General features: G+C 40.9%; 2 protein-coding genes across 7 annotated transcripts in view; one reads left to right on the forward strand and one right to left on the reverse strand.

Annotated features, from left to right (window-relative positions):
- The window catches only part of LOC133498469 (CMP-N-acetylneuraminate-beta-galactosamide-alpha-2,3-sialyltransferase 1-like), a 70,357-nt gene that overhangs the window by 11,981 nt on the left and 38,714 nt on the right, over positions 1 to 19,662 (forward strand). For 2 of the 6 annotated variants that reach the window (XM_061815392.1, XM_061815427.1), the window contains exon 3: positions 19,461 to 19,508. The exons of the other annotated variants lie outside the window; for them this stretch is intronic. The gene's annotated coding sequence lies outside the window, so the exon portion shown is untranslated. The remainder of the gene's footprint in view (positions 1 to 19,460; positions 19,509 to 19,662) is intronic. 6 annotated transcript variants of the gene reach the window in all.
- LOC133504111 (CMP-N-acetylneuraminate-beta-galactosamide-alpha-2,3-sialyltransferase 1-like) lies at positions 2 to 12,616 on the reverse strand. Its single transcript, XM_061826316.1, has 8 exons — positions 12,507 to 12,616; positions 4,555 to 4,639; positions 4,384 to 4,461; positions 4,099 to 4,295; positions 2,679 to 2,858; positions 1,942 to 1,987; positions 1,583 to 1,702; positions 2 to 1,505 (listed from the first exon to the last, which is right to left on the reverse strand). Exons 1-8 carry the CDS (start codon positions 12,614 to 12,616, stop codon positions 1,332 to 1,334), a joined length of 990 nt encoding a protein of 329 aa, XP_061682300.1. The 3' UTR covers positions 2 to 1,331.

Here is a 19,662-nt window from a genome sequence, read left to right on the forward strand (position 1 = left end):
AGTTTTGCATTTACAAATTGCAGTACGTGGATTTTCTTTGGAACCTATCCTCACTCATTGACAGAAAATCTTGGCTTCTACAAAGCAATTCAAGTTTTACTTTGGTGGCATCTGTTAAGAGTCTCGTTTAGGTTTATTTCATTGACAGGTTTTTTTTTTTTTTTTTTTTAGTCCACTTGATGTTCAGTTTTTCTGGCAGCCCTTGAGTTCACCTTGTGCGCCGTCACCTTTATTTGTATAACCCACAATCACAAAATAGTTTCAAAGGGCTTCACAGGGCCCACAATTAACAAAGACTGATGACCCATCAAAAGTGAAACTAAAACTGGATTTCTGCTTCCCTATCGATCCAGCTATGAATAGACGGGTGTCGTTCACTTTGCCTTTTTTGTTCTCACTGCTATTTATTATTGTCAGTAAATATTACAGCTGCAACTATTGATTGATGAATTGACAATTAGCCCATCTGTCCAGCTATTGTCTGAGCTGCTTATCCTCACAAGGGTCACAGGAGTGCTGGATCCTGTCCCAGCTATCACTGGGCAGGAGGCGGGGTACATCCTGATTATCTCTGTGGTTGATCACAATAACATTTGCAAACATCTGTTTTGACTTTGGAGAACAATGTTCAAAGTCTGTGCCTGTTTTCTGATAAGTTACAGAGACCAAACCTCTGAATCATAATTTGTATGTAAAATAAAATATTGCATTTGTAGTCGTAGTGTGAAAAACCCATAATGTACACGTAGTTGAACCTGAAACAGCCACAGAAATGTACCAATACATCAGACTAGCTGGCTTCAGTATTACTCAGTACCCGAGAGTACATCATCACTCCTGGTCATGAGATATTGTTGAATTATTTGTTTGGTCATTACATAAAACTAAATGATCATAAATCAATAGTGATAAAGAGAGATTTTGCATTGATCTAAAAATGTTTTTGTCTGATTGTTTGATTAACAGTCATTGATAGAATAATTGATAGACAGCCTGAGTTAATAATAAAACGTTAAATAAAAAGTTTTATGGCTTAATGGTGTTTGTGTAAAGTGCTAGTTCACATATTTGTGATCCCCATGTATGTCGTCACCTCACTTTGTACTAGTGCTTTATTTAGGCTAATGTGCTAGCTAATGACATGAATGAGCCTCTCATGAAGGTGATTTGTTGGATAATTTCAGTACTGAATGAAACCATTTGCATATGTAACATGGCTTCACGACTGTGTACATGCTAGATGTTTTATCAGTATTGTACATACATCCCAGTAAATTCTGATATATATATATTTTTTTTGTATGAAGTATAAAACAATAGTCACGTCTGTTTTATGATCTCGAGCCATTAAAAAGTTGAAGCGCTTGCTCTTTAGCTAGTTGCTCCAGAATATAGTATTCGAGGTTTCCGGGATGAAGTCCGGTTTTAAAGTTTTTGTCTTTGGGTTTTTCCCAGTAGTGCGTCCAGCTGCCATGCTTGTCCCCTCCAAAACCAAAAACCCGTACCTGCAGGAACAGCAGTATCATTTAAGTGTAATATTGGTCAACGGCAAAATGTAGTGGTCCAAATCAGTAGAACTCACCTCATCACAAATGTGCAGGGCCAGAATCAACGCCATGAAGCCCGTAGAAGGATATCCGCGTTCACTCTCCAACCACACGTGATGAACATACATCATGAAAACTGGACTGACCACCATCACCTTAAGTAGCAAAATCAGCCCTTCAGTCTTTCCGTTGAAAATGAAATCCAACCCGGCAGCTCCTATCAGGTACCGTTGAAAAAATAAAAATCCCAAGAGCAAAAAGTTCAAAAGGAGCAAAAAATGAATCGACAATGTATGGCAGAACAGTAATTGCTGATCGTTTGACTCAAAACTGACATGCCTGATAACCAATGAAAATCAAGGGTTCTTGCTTTGATCGGTTTTGCGATACTCACCAAGTCTTCGTTCGCTCTGATGGTGGACTTTACTGGGGCATATGACCTGGTGGAGTAAACAAGAGCAACATGGCAGTGGTTTCTAACTAAAAGTTAACAGGAAAACTGTTTTTTGTAACTGCAGCATAACTTCTAGCATCAGCAGTGGAAGGCAATTAAGTACAGTATGTCCAAAAACGTGATTACTGTACTGAGATGGATTTTTCAGGTATCTATCTCTATTTACAATTACAGTTTTTGAGTCATTTTGGCTGAACGCTCAAACTTCCACACGAGCTACCCAACCATTGTCCATTTTCCGCGTCCAAAGGGGGGTTGAGTCGCAACTGCTGACCCGTGTGTGTGTACACAAAAAACTTGTGTAACGTCGTTCGGCTACATTCTTCAAAACTATGACTGGTCACAGTCAGTGGTTATGAATTGTTTGGAGAGATGCAGGGAGGGACTTCCTTTTGTTTGCGGTCAACTTGTGCTTCAGGAGTGTCTGGACTGAATGGCTCCTGTGTTCTTAAGAAGACATGAAATTCTGGTGTCGGCATTTGGAATTCCCCACAACTAGAAGAGATCTAGGTTACATCCATGCATGCTATACTGCACTTCACACAAAAGGACAAAAAGTATCTGGTCAATTTGTGTACGACAACAATATGCATCACCCCAAAAACCGTCACATCCATTCAAAACATCTGACATTTTATGCCAAACGAAGAATGCGATACTATGATGAAAAGACTCACTTTCCGAAGAATCCTGTGGTGAAGGCTTGCTGAAGCCACTCCAAGTCCATAATCTTGAAGGGTAAGAGTATAAAGCGAGTGGCGTTGTCCAAGTCTACGGCGCTTTCTGGATACATGATGCGATGCGTCGTTTTGGTCCCCACGTCTTTTTCATAGCCTTTAGTGGGACTTCTGTTCATTCTATCCAATTCAAAAGAATGTGTTAGATAGGGTGTCATCCTTGTGTTCATGCTAAAAGAGTGAAATGGCGTCAAACATTGTGTAATTTCTGAATGAGAGCCTGCTTATTCTTGGGGACTTTGGCTTGGTATTTTTCAGTCCAATGAGCACCTAAATTGGGCATTGAGTCCCTAGACTTCCAATCTGGTTGTTCCACCATGCTGATCTTCCTAGATGTGATGTGAGAGTATCGACTAATGTATTTTATTTCATTTAATTCTTTAATTGCTTGGTCTCGTAACTGGGTCTTAAAAATAGGAAGAAAAAAAAAATTGACGTTAGAGCGGACAAACTCTGGTCACACTATTTGAGTGCAGAAAAAATCTTCCTAAAATGCGACTCGTAGTGTATTGACGTCGAAAGGGTCACTCATATGAGGAAATGTGGCATACGATGACATAATCACAAGCTAGGTGTTGATGAAGCAAAATCTTTTTAAATCTTCTTAAACTCACACATAACCAGTCTTCAACACTTTTCTCTGGTCTTAACCAAAGAAGAGGTCCCCCCTTCCAGAGAAATGTGGTCTTCTTCCTGTAAATTTGGAGTAGATGGGATGTTTTTCTGATTCCAGCCTTGATTCTTGATCTGTTTGGACTGATTTCCCCCAAGCCTCTATGAACTATGACAATTGTTTTTTCAATTGAATAACAAATTAAAGCAAGAAAAGTACCAAACAGACTTCTCATCAACCTCAGATGTTTGAATGAAGGTGGTGTCAGACACCAAGGACGAGACCGGGAACCCCTTGTCCTCCGGTTCACCCAAACTACCCACCAACCCACCTTGGTTTTTCCTCCAACACAACAGTATCAAGCCTCATTCTCACGAAAGTTCTGGAGTTTAGAACTAAGTCCTTTTCTATAGTTAGAGCTCTTTGTCCACGCTCAGGATAGTTGTGCATTAGACGGCCAAATTCTAGGATGGAGCCATAAGTCTTCCTATATGCCAGGGAAAAGCGGGCCTTAGATGGAAACATTCCAGGCCGGCAACTCCTTGAAGGAACCAGGCTAGACGACTTCCATTGGCTGTGGATTCCTCCATGCCCAGGATAGATGTGCATTAGACCAGAAAATTCAACATGGAGGTCACCTTGGAAGAACCAGGTTGGAGGACTGCGGCTAAAGGATAATCTTTAATGCTCAAACGTAATGGATAAATATTTAGTTGGTTTTAGGGTAGAAGCCCACTGAAGACTTACCTGAAAACCACATCATTGGCATCTATTACAGATCCATAAAGTGAGCCCTTCAAATTCACTGAATTTCCCACCACTGCGCAGGTCCTGCAGTGGTCCAGACAGGGCTCTACACCATTTGAGACAGACGGAAAGACCTTGGCCAGGTTGTCCACTGTTTTTTGGTAATAAATGTAGTCCCGCTTTTCAGGCTGTAATTGCTGATACACAAACCAAACTATAATTGGTTAGGAATAACACAGATAAGAGAAGCTTCACTTGTGTTTTTACGGTGACGTGAGAGTTTACCTTCCACCAGTCAAAAGCATGCTTTGAGAGTTTACATTTGGCAGACAAAAACAGATCGACGCTTCTGTTGACGCGTTGCTTAAACAACGAGTGACCAGGAGATGCACCGAAGTATATCCCGTCCCAGGTCCGAAAGTATTCCCGCACATTTCCAATCAAAAAAACGCCTACCCCAATGGCAAGTAGCAGGACAAATAGTTTCGTTTTCAGGGGAAACATCTTGTGGTCTGCTGTTGGAATCTGTACGAAGTAAGAACTGAAAAAGATCACAAAGTCAAATAAGAACAAAGAAGCGACAAATTGGGATGCTGACAAGGACAATGATTTTTCTATACATGCTGTTCTTAAACAACAATTTACATCTGTTGAACTTTTTATAGCTCTCCCCATGTCTCTGTATTTCCATTGCAATTATGATGATGGAGTTGTGGAAGATTTTCACGTACAATATCCTCATAGTCACGGATGAAGCCACTGAAGCCTGCAAACAAGGAAGTTTCCAAGACAATGACTTTGACAGGTCATGGAAAATGGGTAGATATCCCCGCTTAATTTAAACTCTTATGAGCTATTTTGTGGGTGTCGTTATGTTTGTCCAAATAAATGTACCTTCAAATGTGCCAGGCATTGAAAATGAAAAAAGATCAAGGCTAATGTAATTTTTTTTTCTGGATGGGGGGAGGTCATGATATGTCAGTTTTCTTATTTTTTTAATGCAGTGATTTTATATATGAGCATGGTATATGATGTGGACTTGAAGATTATGTGCCTATGTTTTTAATTTGAAAGTCATTTTATTTTTCCGTGAACTTCAGTACCCCCAACATGGTTAAGAGTCACCAATATCTTTGTCTTAAACATTATTATTGTGCGTTTATAGTATTATTCTGCTTACTGGGAAAACAAAAAAAAACTACAAACAGAAATCTTGTCAAGCTGGTCTCCCAAAAAATATTTAAATAATGACAAATCAAATTCTAAAAAAATAACACATAAAAAACATACTTCCCAGTTTAATATGTATTTTTCATTCATAAACTATTTTTTAAACCCCCACAAAAAAAAATGAAACTTACAGGTTGAGGGGTGAAATCACCTCTCGTTCTCCTGCTTGAATCCTGGAGCTGTTCCAGGAAGCGACAAGAAGTAACTTTATGGCATTTGTTTAACAAAGACGGCAAGAGAGAGACAATGACCCCTTTTTTGAATATCCTCCCACTCATTGTGTTTGATTTCATAGTTTTGAAATGAAAGGAGCACCTTGGTTAAGCGACGTGTCTACATAGTAGCCATCTTTGTAGGGGCAACGTTCCCATCAAAAGCAACCATCCATCCATCCATCCATCCATCCATCCATCCATCCATCCATCCATCCATTTTCTTAGCTGCCTATCCTCACAAGGGCCACGGGTAGTGCTGGAGCCTACCATAGCTGTCAACGGGCAGGATGCGGGGTACACCCTGAACTGGTTGCCGGCCAATCGCAGGGCACATTGAGACAAATAGCCGCACTCACAATCACACCTAGGGGCAATTTATAGTGTCCAATTAATGCTGCATGTTTTTGGAATGTGGGAGGAAACCGGAGTGCCCGGAGAAAAGCCACACAGGCACGAAGAGAACATGCAAACTCCACACAGGTGGGGGCGGGATCAAATCCCGGGACCTCAGAACTATAAGGCCAGCGCTTTCCTGCTGAGACCACCAAGCTGCCCATAATGAGTTCTTTATTTTTTCTTTATTTAATCGATCTTGTCTCATTTCATAACGTAATCTCCAGTTTGGGTGGTTGACTTTTTGGCTCTTATTATTTTATTATTAATATTATTTATTATTATTTAAAAAACCTATTGCTAATGTCAAATTCCTGCACCCGGAACGAAGTGACCATCCCATCATGGATCTATAAACCAGTCAAGCAGTGGTGGCTAGCTAGTCTTGTGCACGTGTATGTGTTGACATACTTCTACACACGTCATTGTTGCTCTTGCGTAGGGTTCTACATTTAAAAAATATCCAAAACTGTTAGCCCGGCTGACGACGTTTAGTTTTTCAAACGTTCTCCGTAAGTCGCCTGCTCTCGCTGCGCTGTACAAACATTAAAAGTGTCACTGGCCGTCATGATGTGAGTCGGGCGGAGCGCTCGGCAGTTAACTTTATGGTTAGGAGGATCCTGTCAGAAGACCCGTGTGTTTACTCGGGAATTTAGGAGCGTGGAGTACAAGAAGTACTGCCGTGCATTTGATGACCCGGACTTTATTTGGTCGAGTAAGAATAAGCGATTAGCCTCAGTCAGACATCACGATCATGTCTTTGACGAATGCATTTTTTACCTTCCTTTTTCTGTTTGGCATACCAAAAACATTCATGGGTAATTGTGACCCTCTGCATGCTTTGTCAAAATGACTTTAAAAAATTGTGTAAAACAACACCGAGTTATATTCAGAAAAGAGAGATTTTTTTTGTTTGTTTTACTTATATGTTTAAAATTAAGTAAAAAAAAAAAAAAAATACAGTTCAGGGTGTACCCGTTGACAGCTGAGATAGGCTCCAGCACACCCCGTGACCCTTGTGAGGAAAACCAACTAAGAAAATGGATGGATGTTTAAAATTCTCACTGGGTCAACTTGACCCGCAACGTAACAGCAGGATTAAAACAATGCGACATCAGAGCAAGCCGTCAATATATGTTTGTTTTCCTCCTTTTCATCCTTTTTACCACCCTGCTTGTACAAATTAACAAGTAACAGTAAGCCATTTTTTGTAGTTCAACACCAAATGAGCTGTTGTCGCTAATACGGTATTACAACCAGCGAACATAATGATAAATACCAAATAAGGGAGTGGCTAAATGCAGCAATTGTTTCCCCAACTTGCCACGTTAGTGCCGTCCTGAAACCAAAGCAAAGAAGCGAATGCAAATTGTTGACGACACAAAAGCTGAGTCAGGGGCTAATCGGGTTGCGTTTGTTTTTGCTTTCGGCTTCGCTCATGTTACCAATCGTCATTTGATATGCCGCTCCGGCGAGATGGGTGACAAAATCTTCCAGGGGAGGGGGATTTGCGCGATCTTATCAGAAACAAAGTGTCATCAATTTTGAAGCACTTTATTGCGCGGCTGCTGCTTGCGCGGCGTCGCGGATCTTTTTGTTTTTCATTGGATGTGCGCCCTCGAGCTAGTCATTGTTTTGTTTTCCTTTTTACTTTATACTTCATCATTTCCATCTTTTACAACTTCTTTGTCCACACATGGAATTTTAAATCATTTATCCGACACCCTAAATGTTAACAAAATATTCCCTTCGAGTAAATACTTTTGATTTTTGTGCCTTTACCTTTTCAAATTGCACACACAATTCGGTGTATTTTGTACCTTAAAATCATATCCATATATATTCTTTAAAATATGGGGTGTAGGGGTGCGGTTGGGAGTCAGATTTCATGCTTGTTATTTATTAATTTGCCTCAATGCCCACGGAAAAAGCTAGACGGTCTCCAGGCGCAACTCCAGGTGTACGTTAACTCGTGTATCAGGAGTATCTAAGAAACCGTTTTGTTGATGCCGCAGACACCTTGGCGTCCGTGTCAGAAAACCCCACAGGAAACGTGATAGAAATTCAGAAGAAGAAGCAGATAAATAAAATGGTGAACATGCAATATATTTCACGGCAACAGTGCGGTGTACACTCGAGTGCGGCCGACAAGATACTGCGGGTATCAGTGCGGTTTGTTAACAGGAATTGTATTTGTATCTGTTCAGGGACTTCAGTTGCCATGGATGCGACAGCGTTCCCACAGGTTAGGCGGGGTGTTGCTTGTGTTCCCTTATTACTGCCTTAAAAATCAAAGACCAGTCTGATTTATCGGGGGGATACGGTCCACATCCACCTGCAATAGGCCGTCAAAATACATTTAGCGTATTTAAACATGGTTTAATGTGTTAAAACCCATTTGTGTGCTCATTGTGTACAGTATATGTGTTCTAGTGTTAAATAGTTGAAAAGTGCATCCGTGACGGTGGATCTCCTTTCCCACATCTTCGAGGCATTGTAATAATTATCAATTCGTCCATTTTCTCAATCACTTATCCTCACAAGGGTCGCGGGGAGTGCTGGAGCCTATCCCAGCTGTCAACGGGCAGGAGGCGGGGTACACCCTGAACTGGTTGCCAGCCAATCGCAGGGCACATCTTGACAAACAGTCGCACTCGCAATCACACCTGGGGGAAATTCAGAGTGTCTAATTAATGTTGCATATTTTTTGGGATGTGGGAGGAAACCGGAGTGCCCGGAGAAAAGCCACGCAGGGATGGGGAAAACATGCAAACTCCACATAGGCAGGTCCGGGATTGAACCCTGGACCTCAGAACTGTGAGGCGAATGCTTTACCAGCTGATCCACCGTAATTATGTATACCAAAAAAAAAAAATGATTGGTTAAAAAGAAAAAAGCAGTGAAATGGCAACACCATTAACAATGTATTGGGAGCGATGATATGGGTGAATGGTGTATTTCTAGAAAATAACAATGTGTTCATTAATATATATTTCCAATGTTTAGCTTCTAATTGCAGTACATTTGAGACCTGTACTGTCAATTAATAATTTAATGAATGAATTCCTCAGCAACACATTTGCAAAATATTGCTGCTACGTGAGAGTGAAGATGCCATATTTTGCTACAAAAGTGTAATATTTTGTCTTAATTTAAAAGCATTAAGGATTATCTGATTCAGATTCATGAACACTCCATTACATTCTGATTTTTATACATATATTTGGTACATTTAAGACAGTTCTGGCTGACTATGTACTCTTATTAAAATAATACTTATTGATGAATAATTGTGTGGCACCTCTCAGGGTTCGATCCGAAGGCCACTAATGTTCTCGTTAAACATTCTGGTGTCAGGCTTCATTTCAATTTTCATTCAATGGCTGCCAGGATGTCATCACCCATATAAACGAGCCCCTCCAATTGAAAGAACTCCATTATTTTGTTTCGGCGTACATTTACGACATCCTTTAAAGTCGGTGAGTGATGACTTGCTTTAGCGCGTTTGGCGGCAGCAGAGGCTCGTCCGTTTAAGTAGGGAGGACTCGATTGGTTGGGTCTGATTTACGACGGGCCGAGCGTCGCCGTTTCGTTTGCAGCTCGCTGCGAGTGCATCGGTGCGGCACATGAGGAGAAGATGGGGGAAAAATGTTTGTTTAGTCAAAATGAGTGCGTGCCGTCCTTGGGAGAGACAATCCAGAGGTGAGCGAGCCAAACCTTGATGCAATTGAATTATATCTTTATGTTGACCTTGCTGCACGACTCCACTATTAAAACTAAATTCATCAGATTTTTGCCACCCCGGTCGCTGAGTTCAGCACAAGAGGCAGAGATGAGAGATGACCATTGTGCTGAGTTACCAGGCCATACACGCTCTACTCATCATTTACAAGTCACCTTGATAAGTACTCTCTCTTGTGGTTTTGCTTCGCAACTGCACCTTAAAAATTCTGCAGTATTGCTGACTTTGATTGTCCAAAATTGATATATTAATCACACTGCAAGATGAGGGCTATTAAATTGTTTATAAATGAGCTATTACAAGTCTACTACACCTTTACCAAACCTGAAGTTACTGATTGCAAATCGTGAGCCCGCATTTGGCTTTATTGCTGCCTTCTCTGTTACAAAAAGACTTAATTTTTGTCAGTCATACACAGCAGTAGCTCATCATTAATAAACGGTTAATATTATTGCAAGATAATAATATATAGTGAGCCCATATTAAGATAAAAACTGGTCAGTATGTCAGTGAGGTGCCCTTCCAGGTTGTGTTCTAAGCCTTAGGGCACTTGTATTAATATTACGCATAATAATTTATTGAAATTGTATTCACTGGAAGTGTTTTTTTGAATAAACTGTATGATAAGATAAATACTGTATAAGCTTTTGATACAGATTAACATACATAACTGAAAACTGCCAGTAGTCTATAACTAGCCTATTTCTAAATGTGGACCCTAATTCTGAAGTGATATAGAGTGTAAATTGAAATAACTTCTTTTGTGATGGGGAGTTCCAGTAAGTTAACTTTCTAATAGATGACAAAAGAATTAGTCCGGCTTCTCAACTGTAAATCAACAACGGAGCCAATTCCCCCACATTCTCGGCTACGATCACTGTGCCATGAATAAATTAAAAAAATGAGCTCCAATTAAGCCGTTGCTTCAGCTGTTGAGGAGTAACGATATGCTAATGAAGAGCGAGCGCCCTTCTTATACCAGGATCCAGTGAATGCTTTTCCAGTTCAGGCGCTCAACCGGTTTTGTCCTCGGGTAGGTTTGATGGACTTGGATGGCGACGGCATCTGGTCAAGGGAAGTCCTGGCTAATTCTTCTCAAATCCCACGGGCATTATTTTGCGCCAATAACGTCCTTGCTGCACTCTCACCTCGTCGATTGTTCCCGATTTTCAATTTGACAATTTAATAGCCTCCCTGAGGGGGGGAAGAATGTAAGTCTGTTAACACAATGGATGTGTTTTTAGCAAAAACAACACTTGACAATGGATTAAATCAGAATTTGAAATGCTGCTACTGGTTATGTGGGTGTTTTGTTTTCTTTCTAACTTTCCACCGATCATAATTTAGGCAAGACATGCCTTGAAATCTCATTTGTTTTGTTTTCCAATTTCTGCTCAGTGTCAAGGTCATTTTAGCACAGATTCCTCTTGTTTTGCTTCTGAATGTGGAGATGTGCTACTGCTCAAGTAAAGTGGCAAAAAGTGAAAAATACTTGAGTTTTTATTGTTTTATATCTATATATATACAGTGTTCATGTTAGATACTCTACATTGAAAAGCATATATTAATGTAATTGCTTCACATATCTTTAACTTACAATGATGAAATTCTACGTCATTTAATAAAACATTCGTATGATCCCAATGACGTACATCTGCGTCATTTATGTTTTTTTTACGCCATAGACAACAGAAGGTGTTGACGTAACGCCTTACTAAAAGATTTGGCCCAAGTGTAATTTTAATGGACATAAAAATGGAGACAAAAATGCAGAAGTGGATTTGATAAGACCCTGAGGGGAAGTCAGGAAGGAGAAGACCTAGGGGAGGGCTTGGAGGCGGGGCTGGGGGGGTGTGTGACTTCTCAATACTTTGCAAGAAAAAAAAAAACATCATGGAAAGTTGTGAACATGAAAAAACAAAGACAATTGACAATCCGCGATTGGTTTTGGGAAGTATTTATCATGTATTATAGGAGATCTATTTTTCTCATTGATACCTTGTAAAAGATATTAAATGCAAAAATTTTCTAGTTAGTTTGCGAGCAAAACGTTGCTAATACATCATCGCTGTAGCAGATGTTACATGACACATTACTGTTGACTCAAATGTATCATCGTCACGTCAAAAAACAAGTGTTGACATTTGCAAATGACAAGATAAATATTGCCAATAAAAAATTGCATTTATGACAGCATGATCGATGCCTTTAATTAATAGGTTGGCCTATCTGATATTTAAAGGTAGTAATTAAAGCGGTTACTGTATCATAAATGTGTGCAAGGCATTGAATGTTTCTGATTCATAGTGCAAGTTTGTTCACTAAACACCAGACAGGAAGTCATCCCACAAATATTTCATGTTTTTTTGTATGAAGTCAAAGTGATGACAAACACGAATGCGGGGGGAGGTGGGAGGGATTTTTAAATGAGCTGTTCTTTCCACCTCCCTTATGTCTTATTAAGAAACTTTTAAGGTATCAAGAGGGAGAACTTTCAAAGTAGGTGTTTTATTCATGCGTCCCGCAGTGATTTCATCTCTCATTGAACATTTGCTTCATTTAACTGACACGTCCGTACTCCCTGAAAGGCTCATCATATTAATTTTTCAAAATGAGGCCTTCTCCTTTTTTTCTCTCTCTCTCTCTCTCTAAAGCAATGTATTTGCTGACTTTCGCAGAGATAAATCCAAGGAGATTTAGTTAATCCTCATTTTTGAAAAATATGCTAAAAGCACAGCGGTCTGTAAAATATGCAAACCTTCCAGCTAGTCCTGCTTTATAAAACTTTTAATTACGGCCTTGCGCGTCTTCTCATCTGAACTTCCTACCTATCATCAAGATTCTCGTGCGGCATGTTTCGGGTCCTTGACTTACATCCCTTGCGAGGCGTGTTGCCGTTCTGCACGTTTATTTTGAGGAACTTGTAATTGGAGATCATGTTCAGCACCAATGTTCCTTCCAGCGAAGGAATTTCAACGTTATTGTTCTGCTGTCAAATTGCTGGGTTAGCTTGCCAGCATGGCGCCGTGACCTTTACTTTTGGAGTAAGTAGCCAAATCATTGCTAACAAGCTATGTTAGTTCTTGAGAATCCAGTAGGAAAAAGTAAATAGTGGGTTGATGACAATAATAATATATATTTTTTTTTCGCTTGTGTTTGAGATGCCCTGTTTTGTTGTCCTCGAATGCACCAGGTGCTCGCTCAAAAGTTTATCCTTTCCAACGTAGAGGAAGCCCGGTGGAATGCAATCTTGAATGTGTTGCTGGAACGTTCCCGGCAATCCAACTTGAAACCGTTCCTCCTCAGATGCGCGCTCGCTCGTGACGCAGGCTGAGGTCCCATTAGCACATTATAGGAGCTCGCGGAGAACGCCGGCTGCCGTGTGCGAGCGCGACCCCGGACAATACTGCCACTTTAACGTCACTGTCTCATCCGATTAGGAGGGAATGAAGGTAGACGGGCTGCGCCTCCTCGGGCCGCGGCGATGACAGGGGCGTGCACGGTGCGCCTCGGAAGGTCAGAATGGATGTGAATTGAAATGAACTTACACAAGTAACCTTTTCAACTTTGGCTCTGAAGCTAATTTTGCTGCATCGTCTGCCACATACGCTCAAGCTAATTTGGGATGTGACAACCAAAGGGTGCGAAGAACCTTAAGAAGACGTTTATCACAAGGTTACTACTTCTTCTTCTTTTCCTTTCGGCTTGTCCCGTCTTTTTCCATCCAAGCCTATCTCGTGCATCTTCCTCTCTAAAACCAACTGCCCTCATGTCCTCCCTCGCAACATCCATCAACCTTTTCTTTGGTCTTCCTCTCGCTCTTTTGCCTGGCAGCTCCATCCTCAACACCCTTCCACCAACATACTCACTCTCTCGCCTCTGAACATGTCCAAACCTCTCTCAAACCTTGTCTCCAAAACATCCAACTTTGGCTGTCCCTCGAATGAGCTCATTCTAATCCTATCCAACCTTTTCACTCCAAGCGAGAACCTCAGTATCTTCATTTATGCTACTTCCTGTTGTCTCTTCAGTGCCACCGTCTCTAATCCGTACATCATGGCCAGCCTCACCACTGTTTTATACACTTTACCCTTCATCCTAGCGGAGACTCTTCTCTCACATAAAACACCAGACTCCTTCTGCCAACTGTTCCACGCCGCTTGGACCCGTTTCTTCACTTCCTTACCACACTCTCCATTGCTCGGTATTGTTGACCCCAAGTATTTGAAGTCATCCACCCTCGCCATCTCTTCTCCCTGGAGCTTCACTCATCCTCCTCCGCCCCTCTCATTCACACACATATATTCTGTTTTACTTTGGCTGATCTTCATTCCTCTCCTTTCCAGTGCGTGCCTCCATCTTTCTAATTGTTCCTCTGCCTGCTCCCTGCTTTCACTGCAGATCACAATATCATCTGCGAACATCATAGTCCAAGGGGATTCCAGTCTAACCTCATCTGTCAGCCTATCCTTTACTACCACAAACAGGAAGGGGCTCAGCACGGATCCCTGATGCAGTCCCACTTCCACCTTAAATTCTTCTGACACACCTACGGCACATCTCACCGCTGTTCTGCTGCCCTCAAACATGTCCTGTACTATTCTAGCACATTTCTCCGCCACACCAGACTTGCGCATGCAGTACCACAGTTCCTCTCTTGGTACTCTGTCATATTCTTTCTGTTTATCACAAGGTTAATACATTGAGCGTATACTTGCTTATTATACACCCCTGCTCTCCCAAGTCATCATTACCGACATTATTTCTCGACATAACGTACCCAATCATGTTTTAAAAGAATGACACAAGTTGTTCATTAAGCCCGTCGCGGCTTGATTTGTTTATCCTGGCTGTAATGGAGGATTAATTCTGCTGCAACCTTGGAAAGAAACAGCTGCCATTGTTTTCCCCCCCCAAAAAAGTTCAGCACTCGCCGAAGGAAATAACCATCCATCCATTTTGCAAGATTATAGCCCTCATGGCCATTTGCAGAGAGGCAAAATCCTCCAGACTGTGAAGTGTTTAATTGAATATTTTCATCTCTGGAGGTAAGCTGCATTGTTTTTTTCATTTTTGTTTTTCTCCTCTATCACATCCACAAGTACACTAGGTGAGCAAAAGCATCTTTTCGAGAGAGTCTGGATTTTTATCCTCCTTTTTGGACACCGAAGCTGGGTTTCAGAACCTTCTCCAGCAGCCAAGTCCCCCCAGTGAAAGATGATTCATGATCCGGTAGCTCGCTGCGCCAGAATGGGGTCATCTTCCGCCGATGACTCCATCACTCCAGACAGCGAAGGGCAAAGCCCAATAACACTGCTTGTGTTGCAAATTGATACTTTCTTAATACTCTCCGTGGGTACTTTATCTGGTCATTTATTGTAACAAGAAATTAAATCTGGAGCGATTCATTGATCTTTACTGCCAATGGATCAAATGAGTACGAAAGAGGTCGCTGGAAATAGCCACCCGAGTCTGAAATTTACCACGTCTGCTCTGCGTTTGAATGTTTCAGTTCGAGCTTTTGAAATTCTGCCCGCAGGTTTTTTTTTTTTTTTTTTTTTTTTAAATAGACCTGGCAGGTGGCTTATCAGAGTGCACAGTTGGGTTAAACACACATGCAGTCTGTGCATAACGGTCCGCAATCCAACAGGAAATGTTCCGGACTGTTGAATAGTATTAAAATGTTGGAATGAGTTGTGAAAGCATATGTTGCTGTTTTTAGGATTTTATTTTTTTTTTATTATTATTATTCAATAGTCAGCCAGTGTTGGTGTGACTATTGCGAAATAGCACGTGAACTAATTAATCCGTTTACCAGAAGAAAATATAGCAACGGCTTGGAAATAAACGCCTAGTTTTGATCAAACTCCTGGCAACATTTCTGCTAATCTGACGGGTGTTTTTTGTCACTATATGTGTACACCTATGCCAGATCCAGCGCGACATGTTTTATCAAGCAAATCATGTGCTTCTGATTCATGTTTCTAGCTGTAGTCCGTTCTAAAATTGCAAATTGGCTTGACTTTGAATACCATTGACAGTTTGGAAGTATTTTATTGGAAATAATCTACTTTACACTTCTGATTTTAAAATGATTTCAAAACTATGATGACCACTTTAATTGGTTTCAAAGTCTTAATGGCGCTTTTGGGGAATGGAAAAATGATAGTCATAGCAGAACAATTGTCCAAACCACAGTTCATATCCCGGGTTGCTTGTATCTCAAGGCGCCTCCGTACTTTGGTTCTCCTTTGCTTCTGCTGTTTAAGCAAAAAAAAAATATATATATATTATTAATAGTAATCTTTCCTGGCCAATCTGCATGAAGTGACCCGTTGTCCACTCCCTGACTCGGAAATTGCCAAAGTAATTGGTTTTGTCTTCAAAAGCCTGCCTTCATCTTTATGTATTAGTCCACACGACTCGCTACCTCTGCGCTGTTTTCCCGTGAGTGCATTAAGTCAGGAAAATATTTCCCACCTCTCCTTGATAGAGGGGATTTTTGAAAATGGGGGCTATCAAAGGAGATTAAGGATAAGCGCACCTTTGAGTCTGGTGCAGTGGAATTCAGGATTAATATTTTTTTTTTGGTTATTGTTGTTTTAGAAGGATGCAGAAGGCATGCCTGATGATGTTTGTTTTTCTTTTTGATTGTCTTATTATTCATTTCCCAATGAACCGGCTCTGATTATGCGATATCTGTGAATGGGAGAATTGGAATTTTTCCAGCACGGTGGATTTACACGGGCGGTGTCAGTCGGGCTCGGTAGGCAGAGCGTCGGCGGGTCTGGTGGCAGAGAAAACTCCCGGCGTCGTTGCTTTGATCACTCCAGCCTGGAAATGAATAATGCACGTGCTGCGCACTTTTCATGTACCTCCGACCTGTTGTTCCCCAAAAATCCCCAAACATAGTAGAATGAAAAAATAATCCCCACAAACAACTTTTGAGTCCATTGTAACGTAAAAAACGAGTCGCCCGGACGGCAACATCAGATTATCATTGTCAATAGCTATATTTTTTTTATGCGAGGGATATGTTTTTTTTTTCACATTTCATGAAATTACCTGTTGATTCTCCCTCAAGAGGTTTGGAGTTTTGTCATTCACCAATTTAAAAAAACAATAATAATACTGCACCTATATTGTGATGCTCCATTTTTTTTCCTCTCACTTATTTTTCATTGAGCACTCTTAATTATTCCCATTGTTATTTCTATTATTATTATTATTATTATTATTGCAAAATAAATGTTTGAAATTTTGTTTTATTTTAATATATTAGGAGCTTGGGTTTTTAATATAGAATGTTATAAAATATTCTCATAACGCTAACACTTATTTCTTAAGAGTACCGCTGTTCTAATATTATTAATGATGATAAGAAATTGAATATAGTTTGAAAAAAAAAGTTTTTAGATTGTAACTCTTCTCCTTTGCATCATTCCGCTAGTTTCATGGCAAAGTATACTTTGTGTATTGGTTCTGTCAGCCATCAATCTCCGAACCGCTGACATCTTTTGACTTGTCCATTGCAACTAGCCCCCCGCCCCCTCCGACGTGTGTGTCTGCTTTCCATCTTGTCTGTAAATTGGATCTAGATCAACGCCCCCCCCCCCCCTCCATTCTCCCTACGAAAATGAAAGAGACCCGTAGAATTCGCAAACGGGCCAGAAGCACACCACAGGGATGAATTCCTGCGGTGGCGGCAAATTGTATTTTTCCCCTTCCAAGCTCCGGGATATATAGTCTGTAATTAATAAACATGAGGCTCCACGACATCTGGAGACGCTTTGAAGAAGGGCGTGGTGTCGCCGTCTTCTTCGTCGGGGAGTCCACGTGCAAAAACACGACTCAGACCACATATTGCAGATCCTATTTCTGTTTGAACGTGATTCAAGTAGATAAAATGAGGCTTCTAAATCATGAAAAATCAAGCCATTGTGTCAGATGTTGTGGGCGTGTTCGCGAAATGTGCTGGAGCCAAGCACCAACCAATCAAATCCCACTTTGACGACCTGGAAAAATACAATCGATGCTACTTTGTCTAGTGTATCTTTTCTGTCAATATGCAGAGCTACATTTGAGTTACAAATAGATCAACTTAAATCCCCAGAAACTGGAATGTATCCCACCAAGTCGTAGCGTGTTTCCCCACGCAACAACGACGAGGCACTCTAAAGCGACTGTGCCATCACGAAGCCCTTGTCCATACGGTGACTGTCATGTCAGTCTCGAGAAGAACTACAATGAGCTCTCTCTTCTGCTTTCCCTCCGAGATATGCACACACTCGTGGCCAACAATGAGGCGCTCTGAAGTGGCCAGACCAGCAGATTATCTAAAAGGAATATGCATTTACAGGTTCTTTAATTTTCCATTGTGTGCTCACATGAGTGCTCGTAGCACCTCGTGAATGGACGATATGCTTTCATTTCACCTTGTATTGTCATGCAAGGCCTGCAGCGGACCCTGCCACTTGGTTTCTTGCTGTCACTCTTGTGTGGGGTGAGGGCGGGGGTGATTGTGCCAAGAAGACGTCGCCCCACACGCCTCTTGACAGCTCGTTTAACCTCACGCGGGGGGGATTTTATTCCTCCGACGCAAAAGGGCAGATCTGAATTTGCCAGCTTGCTTGGGGTAAAGGACAGCATGGCGCAGTGGCATGTGGACTTTTATCACAAGTGACAATGACATCACGCTGTAGGATGGAATGGGTGGAAAGGCGGGCTGTGCGGTATTTCTCTCCTTTAAGCACTAGTGAACCTTAATGTCAAAGCGCAAGCCACACATCCTATGCAACATACAAATAATTTAAAAAAAGAATATAGGTCGCGTGCAATGAAAAATGACTAATTCATTATAACCATCCACAAGATGCATTTGTTGTTGTGTCTGAATATAAAATTCATTAGAAGTGTTGACATGCTTACTCAAGACTTATAAAAGAAGTCACACAGTAGCAAAGTCTATTTTACCATAAATATTCTGAATTGTAGCGTCGGGGACAGAAAAAATTCTTGACCGGTCAATTGACGAGCCATGGGAAAATGGAGCAGCCTGCATGTATCTTGGCTTTGTAGGCATCGTCAAACACCAGTAAAGTCATCATCATAGTTAATATTTGTATGAAAAAGGTTTCCAGTCCAGCGGTGTCAAATATAAGGTCTGCGGGCCAAAACAGCCCCCGCAAAGGGGTTCAACCTGGTCCGTAGGGTGAATTTAAAAGTGGAGAAAATACATTTGGCATTGGGGAGAATTCGATTTTATTTTTTAAAGTATTATTATCGTAATGTAGAAAATGGAGTGAGAATGATTTGTAGATCCTCTCAAATATTTGAATTTATAGTGGAATACACATTTCAGTTACAAATGTGACAAAGTTTTGTGCCTTTGAGTACGATCATTGTGATCTGGATGACATGTTTTTCAGTGTTGGTTTCAAAATCTGCGACTAATATGCAGTTAAAAAAGATATTGATAAAAATGCAATACAATTGACAAAAACTTGAGGTATTATTTTATTGATGATAATATATACTGTATATTATATTAAAACAAGTATACTGATGAGAGAAATAGATTTCCTGCCAGTGTAGAATCAATGCATGTCTGACAAATCCGACTTTGTATTGATCTTCTGCTTGGGATATGGAAGAAAAGCATATTTAGCGCTCGGTAATGAGTTCAGCTCCCAGTTTTGTTTGGAAGGGATCAATGGAAAAGCAAAGATGCTTTCGTTTAGCCGATAATATATGACGGATCAATGTTGTTTCCCCTTTCGCAGGGGAGGAGCCTCCGCTGTGGGAAAACTCCCACAGGCCTTCAAGCGCAGGTATGAGGAAATTAAGGGATAAACAATGTGGGAATAATCCAATTAGTGTATGGTCAGGGGGAATAGGAGGAATCAGAACTGCAAAGTCTACTGTAATTACTGAAGAGCTGCAGTGATGTTTACACAAAGGCATTTTCCTTTCTCGCTCTCTCTC

Source organism: Syngnathoides biaculeatus, chromosome 1 (assembly GCF_019802595.1).
Source record: "Syngnathoides biaculeatus isolate LvHL_M chromosome 1, ASM1980259v1, whole genome shotgun sequence".
In the NCBI taxonomy this organism is placed as follows: Eukaryota; Metazoa; Chordata; class Actinopteri; order Syngnathiformes; family Syngnathidae; genus Syngnathoides; species Syngnathoides biaculeatus.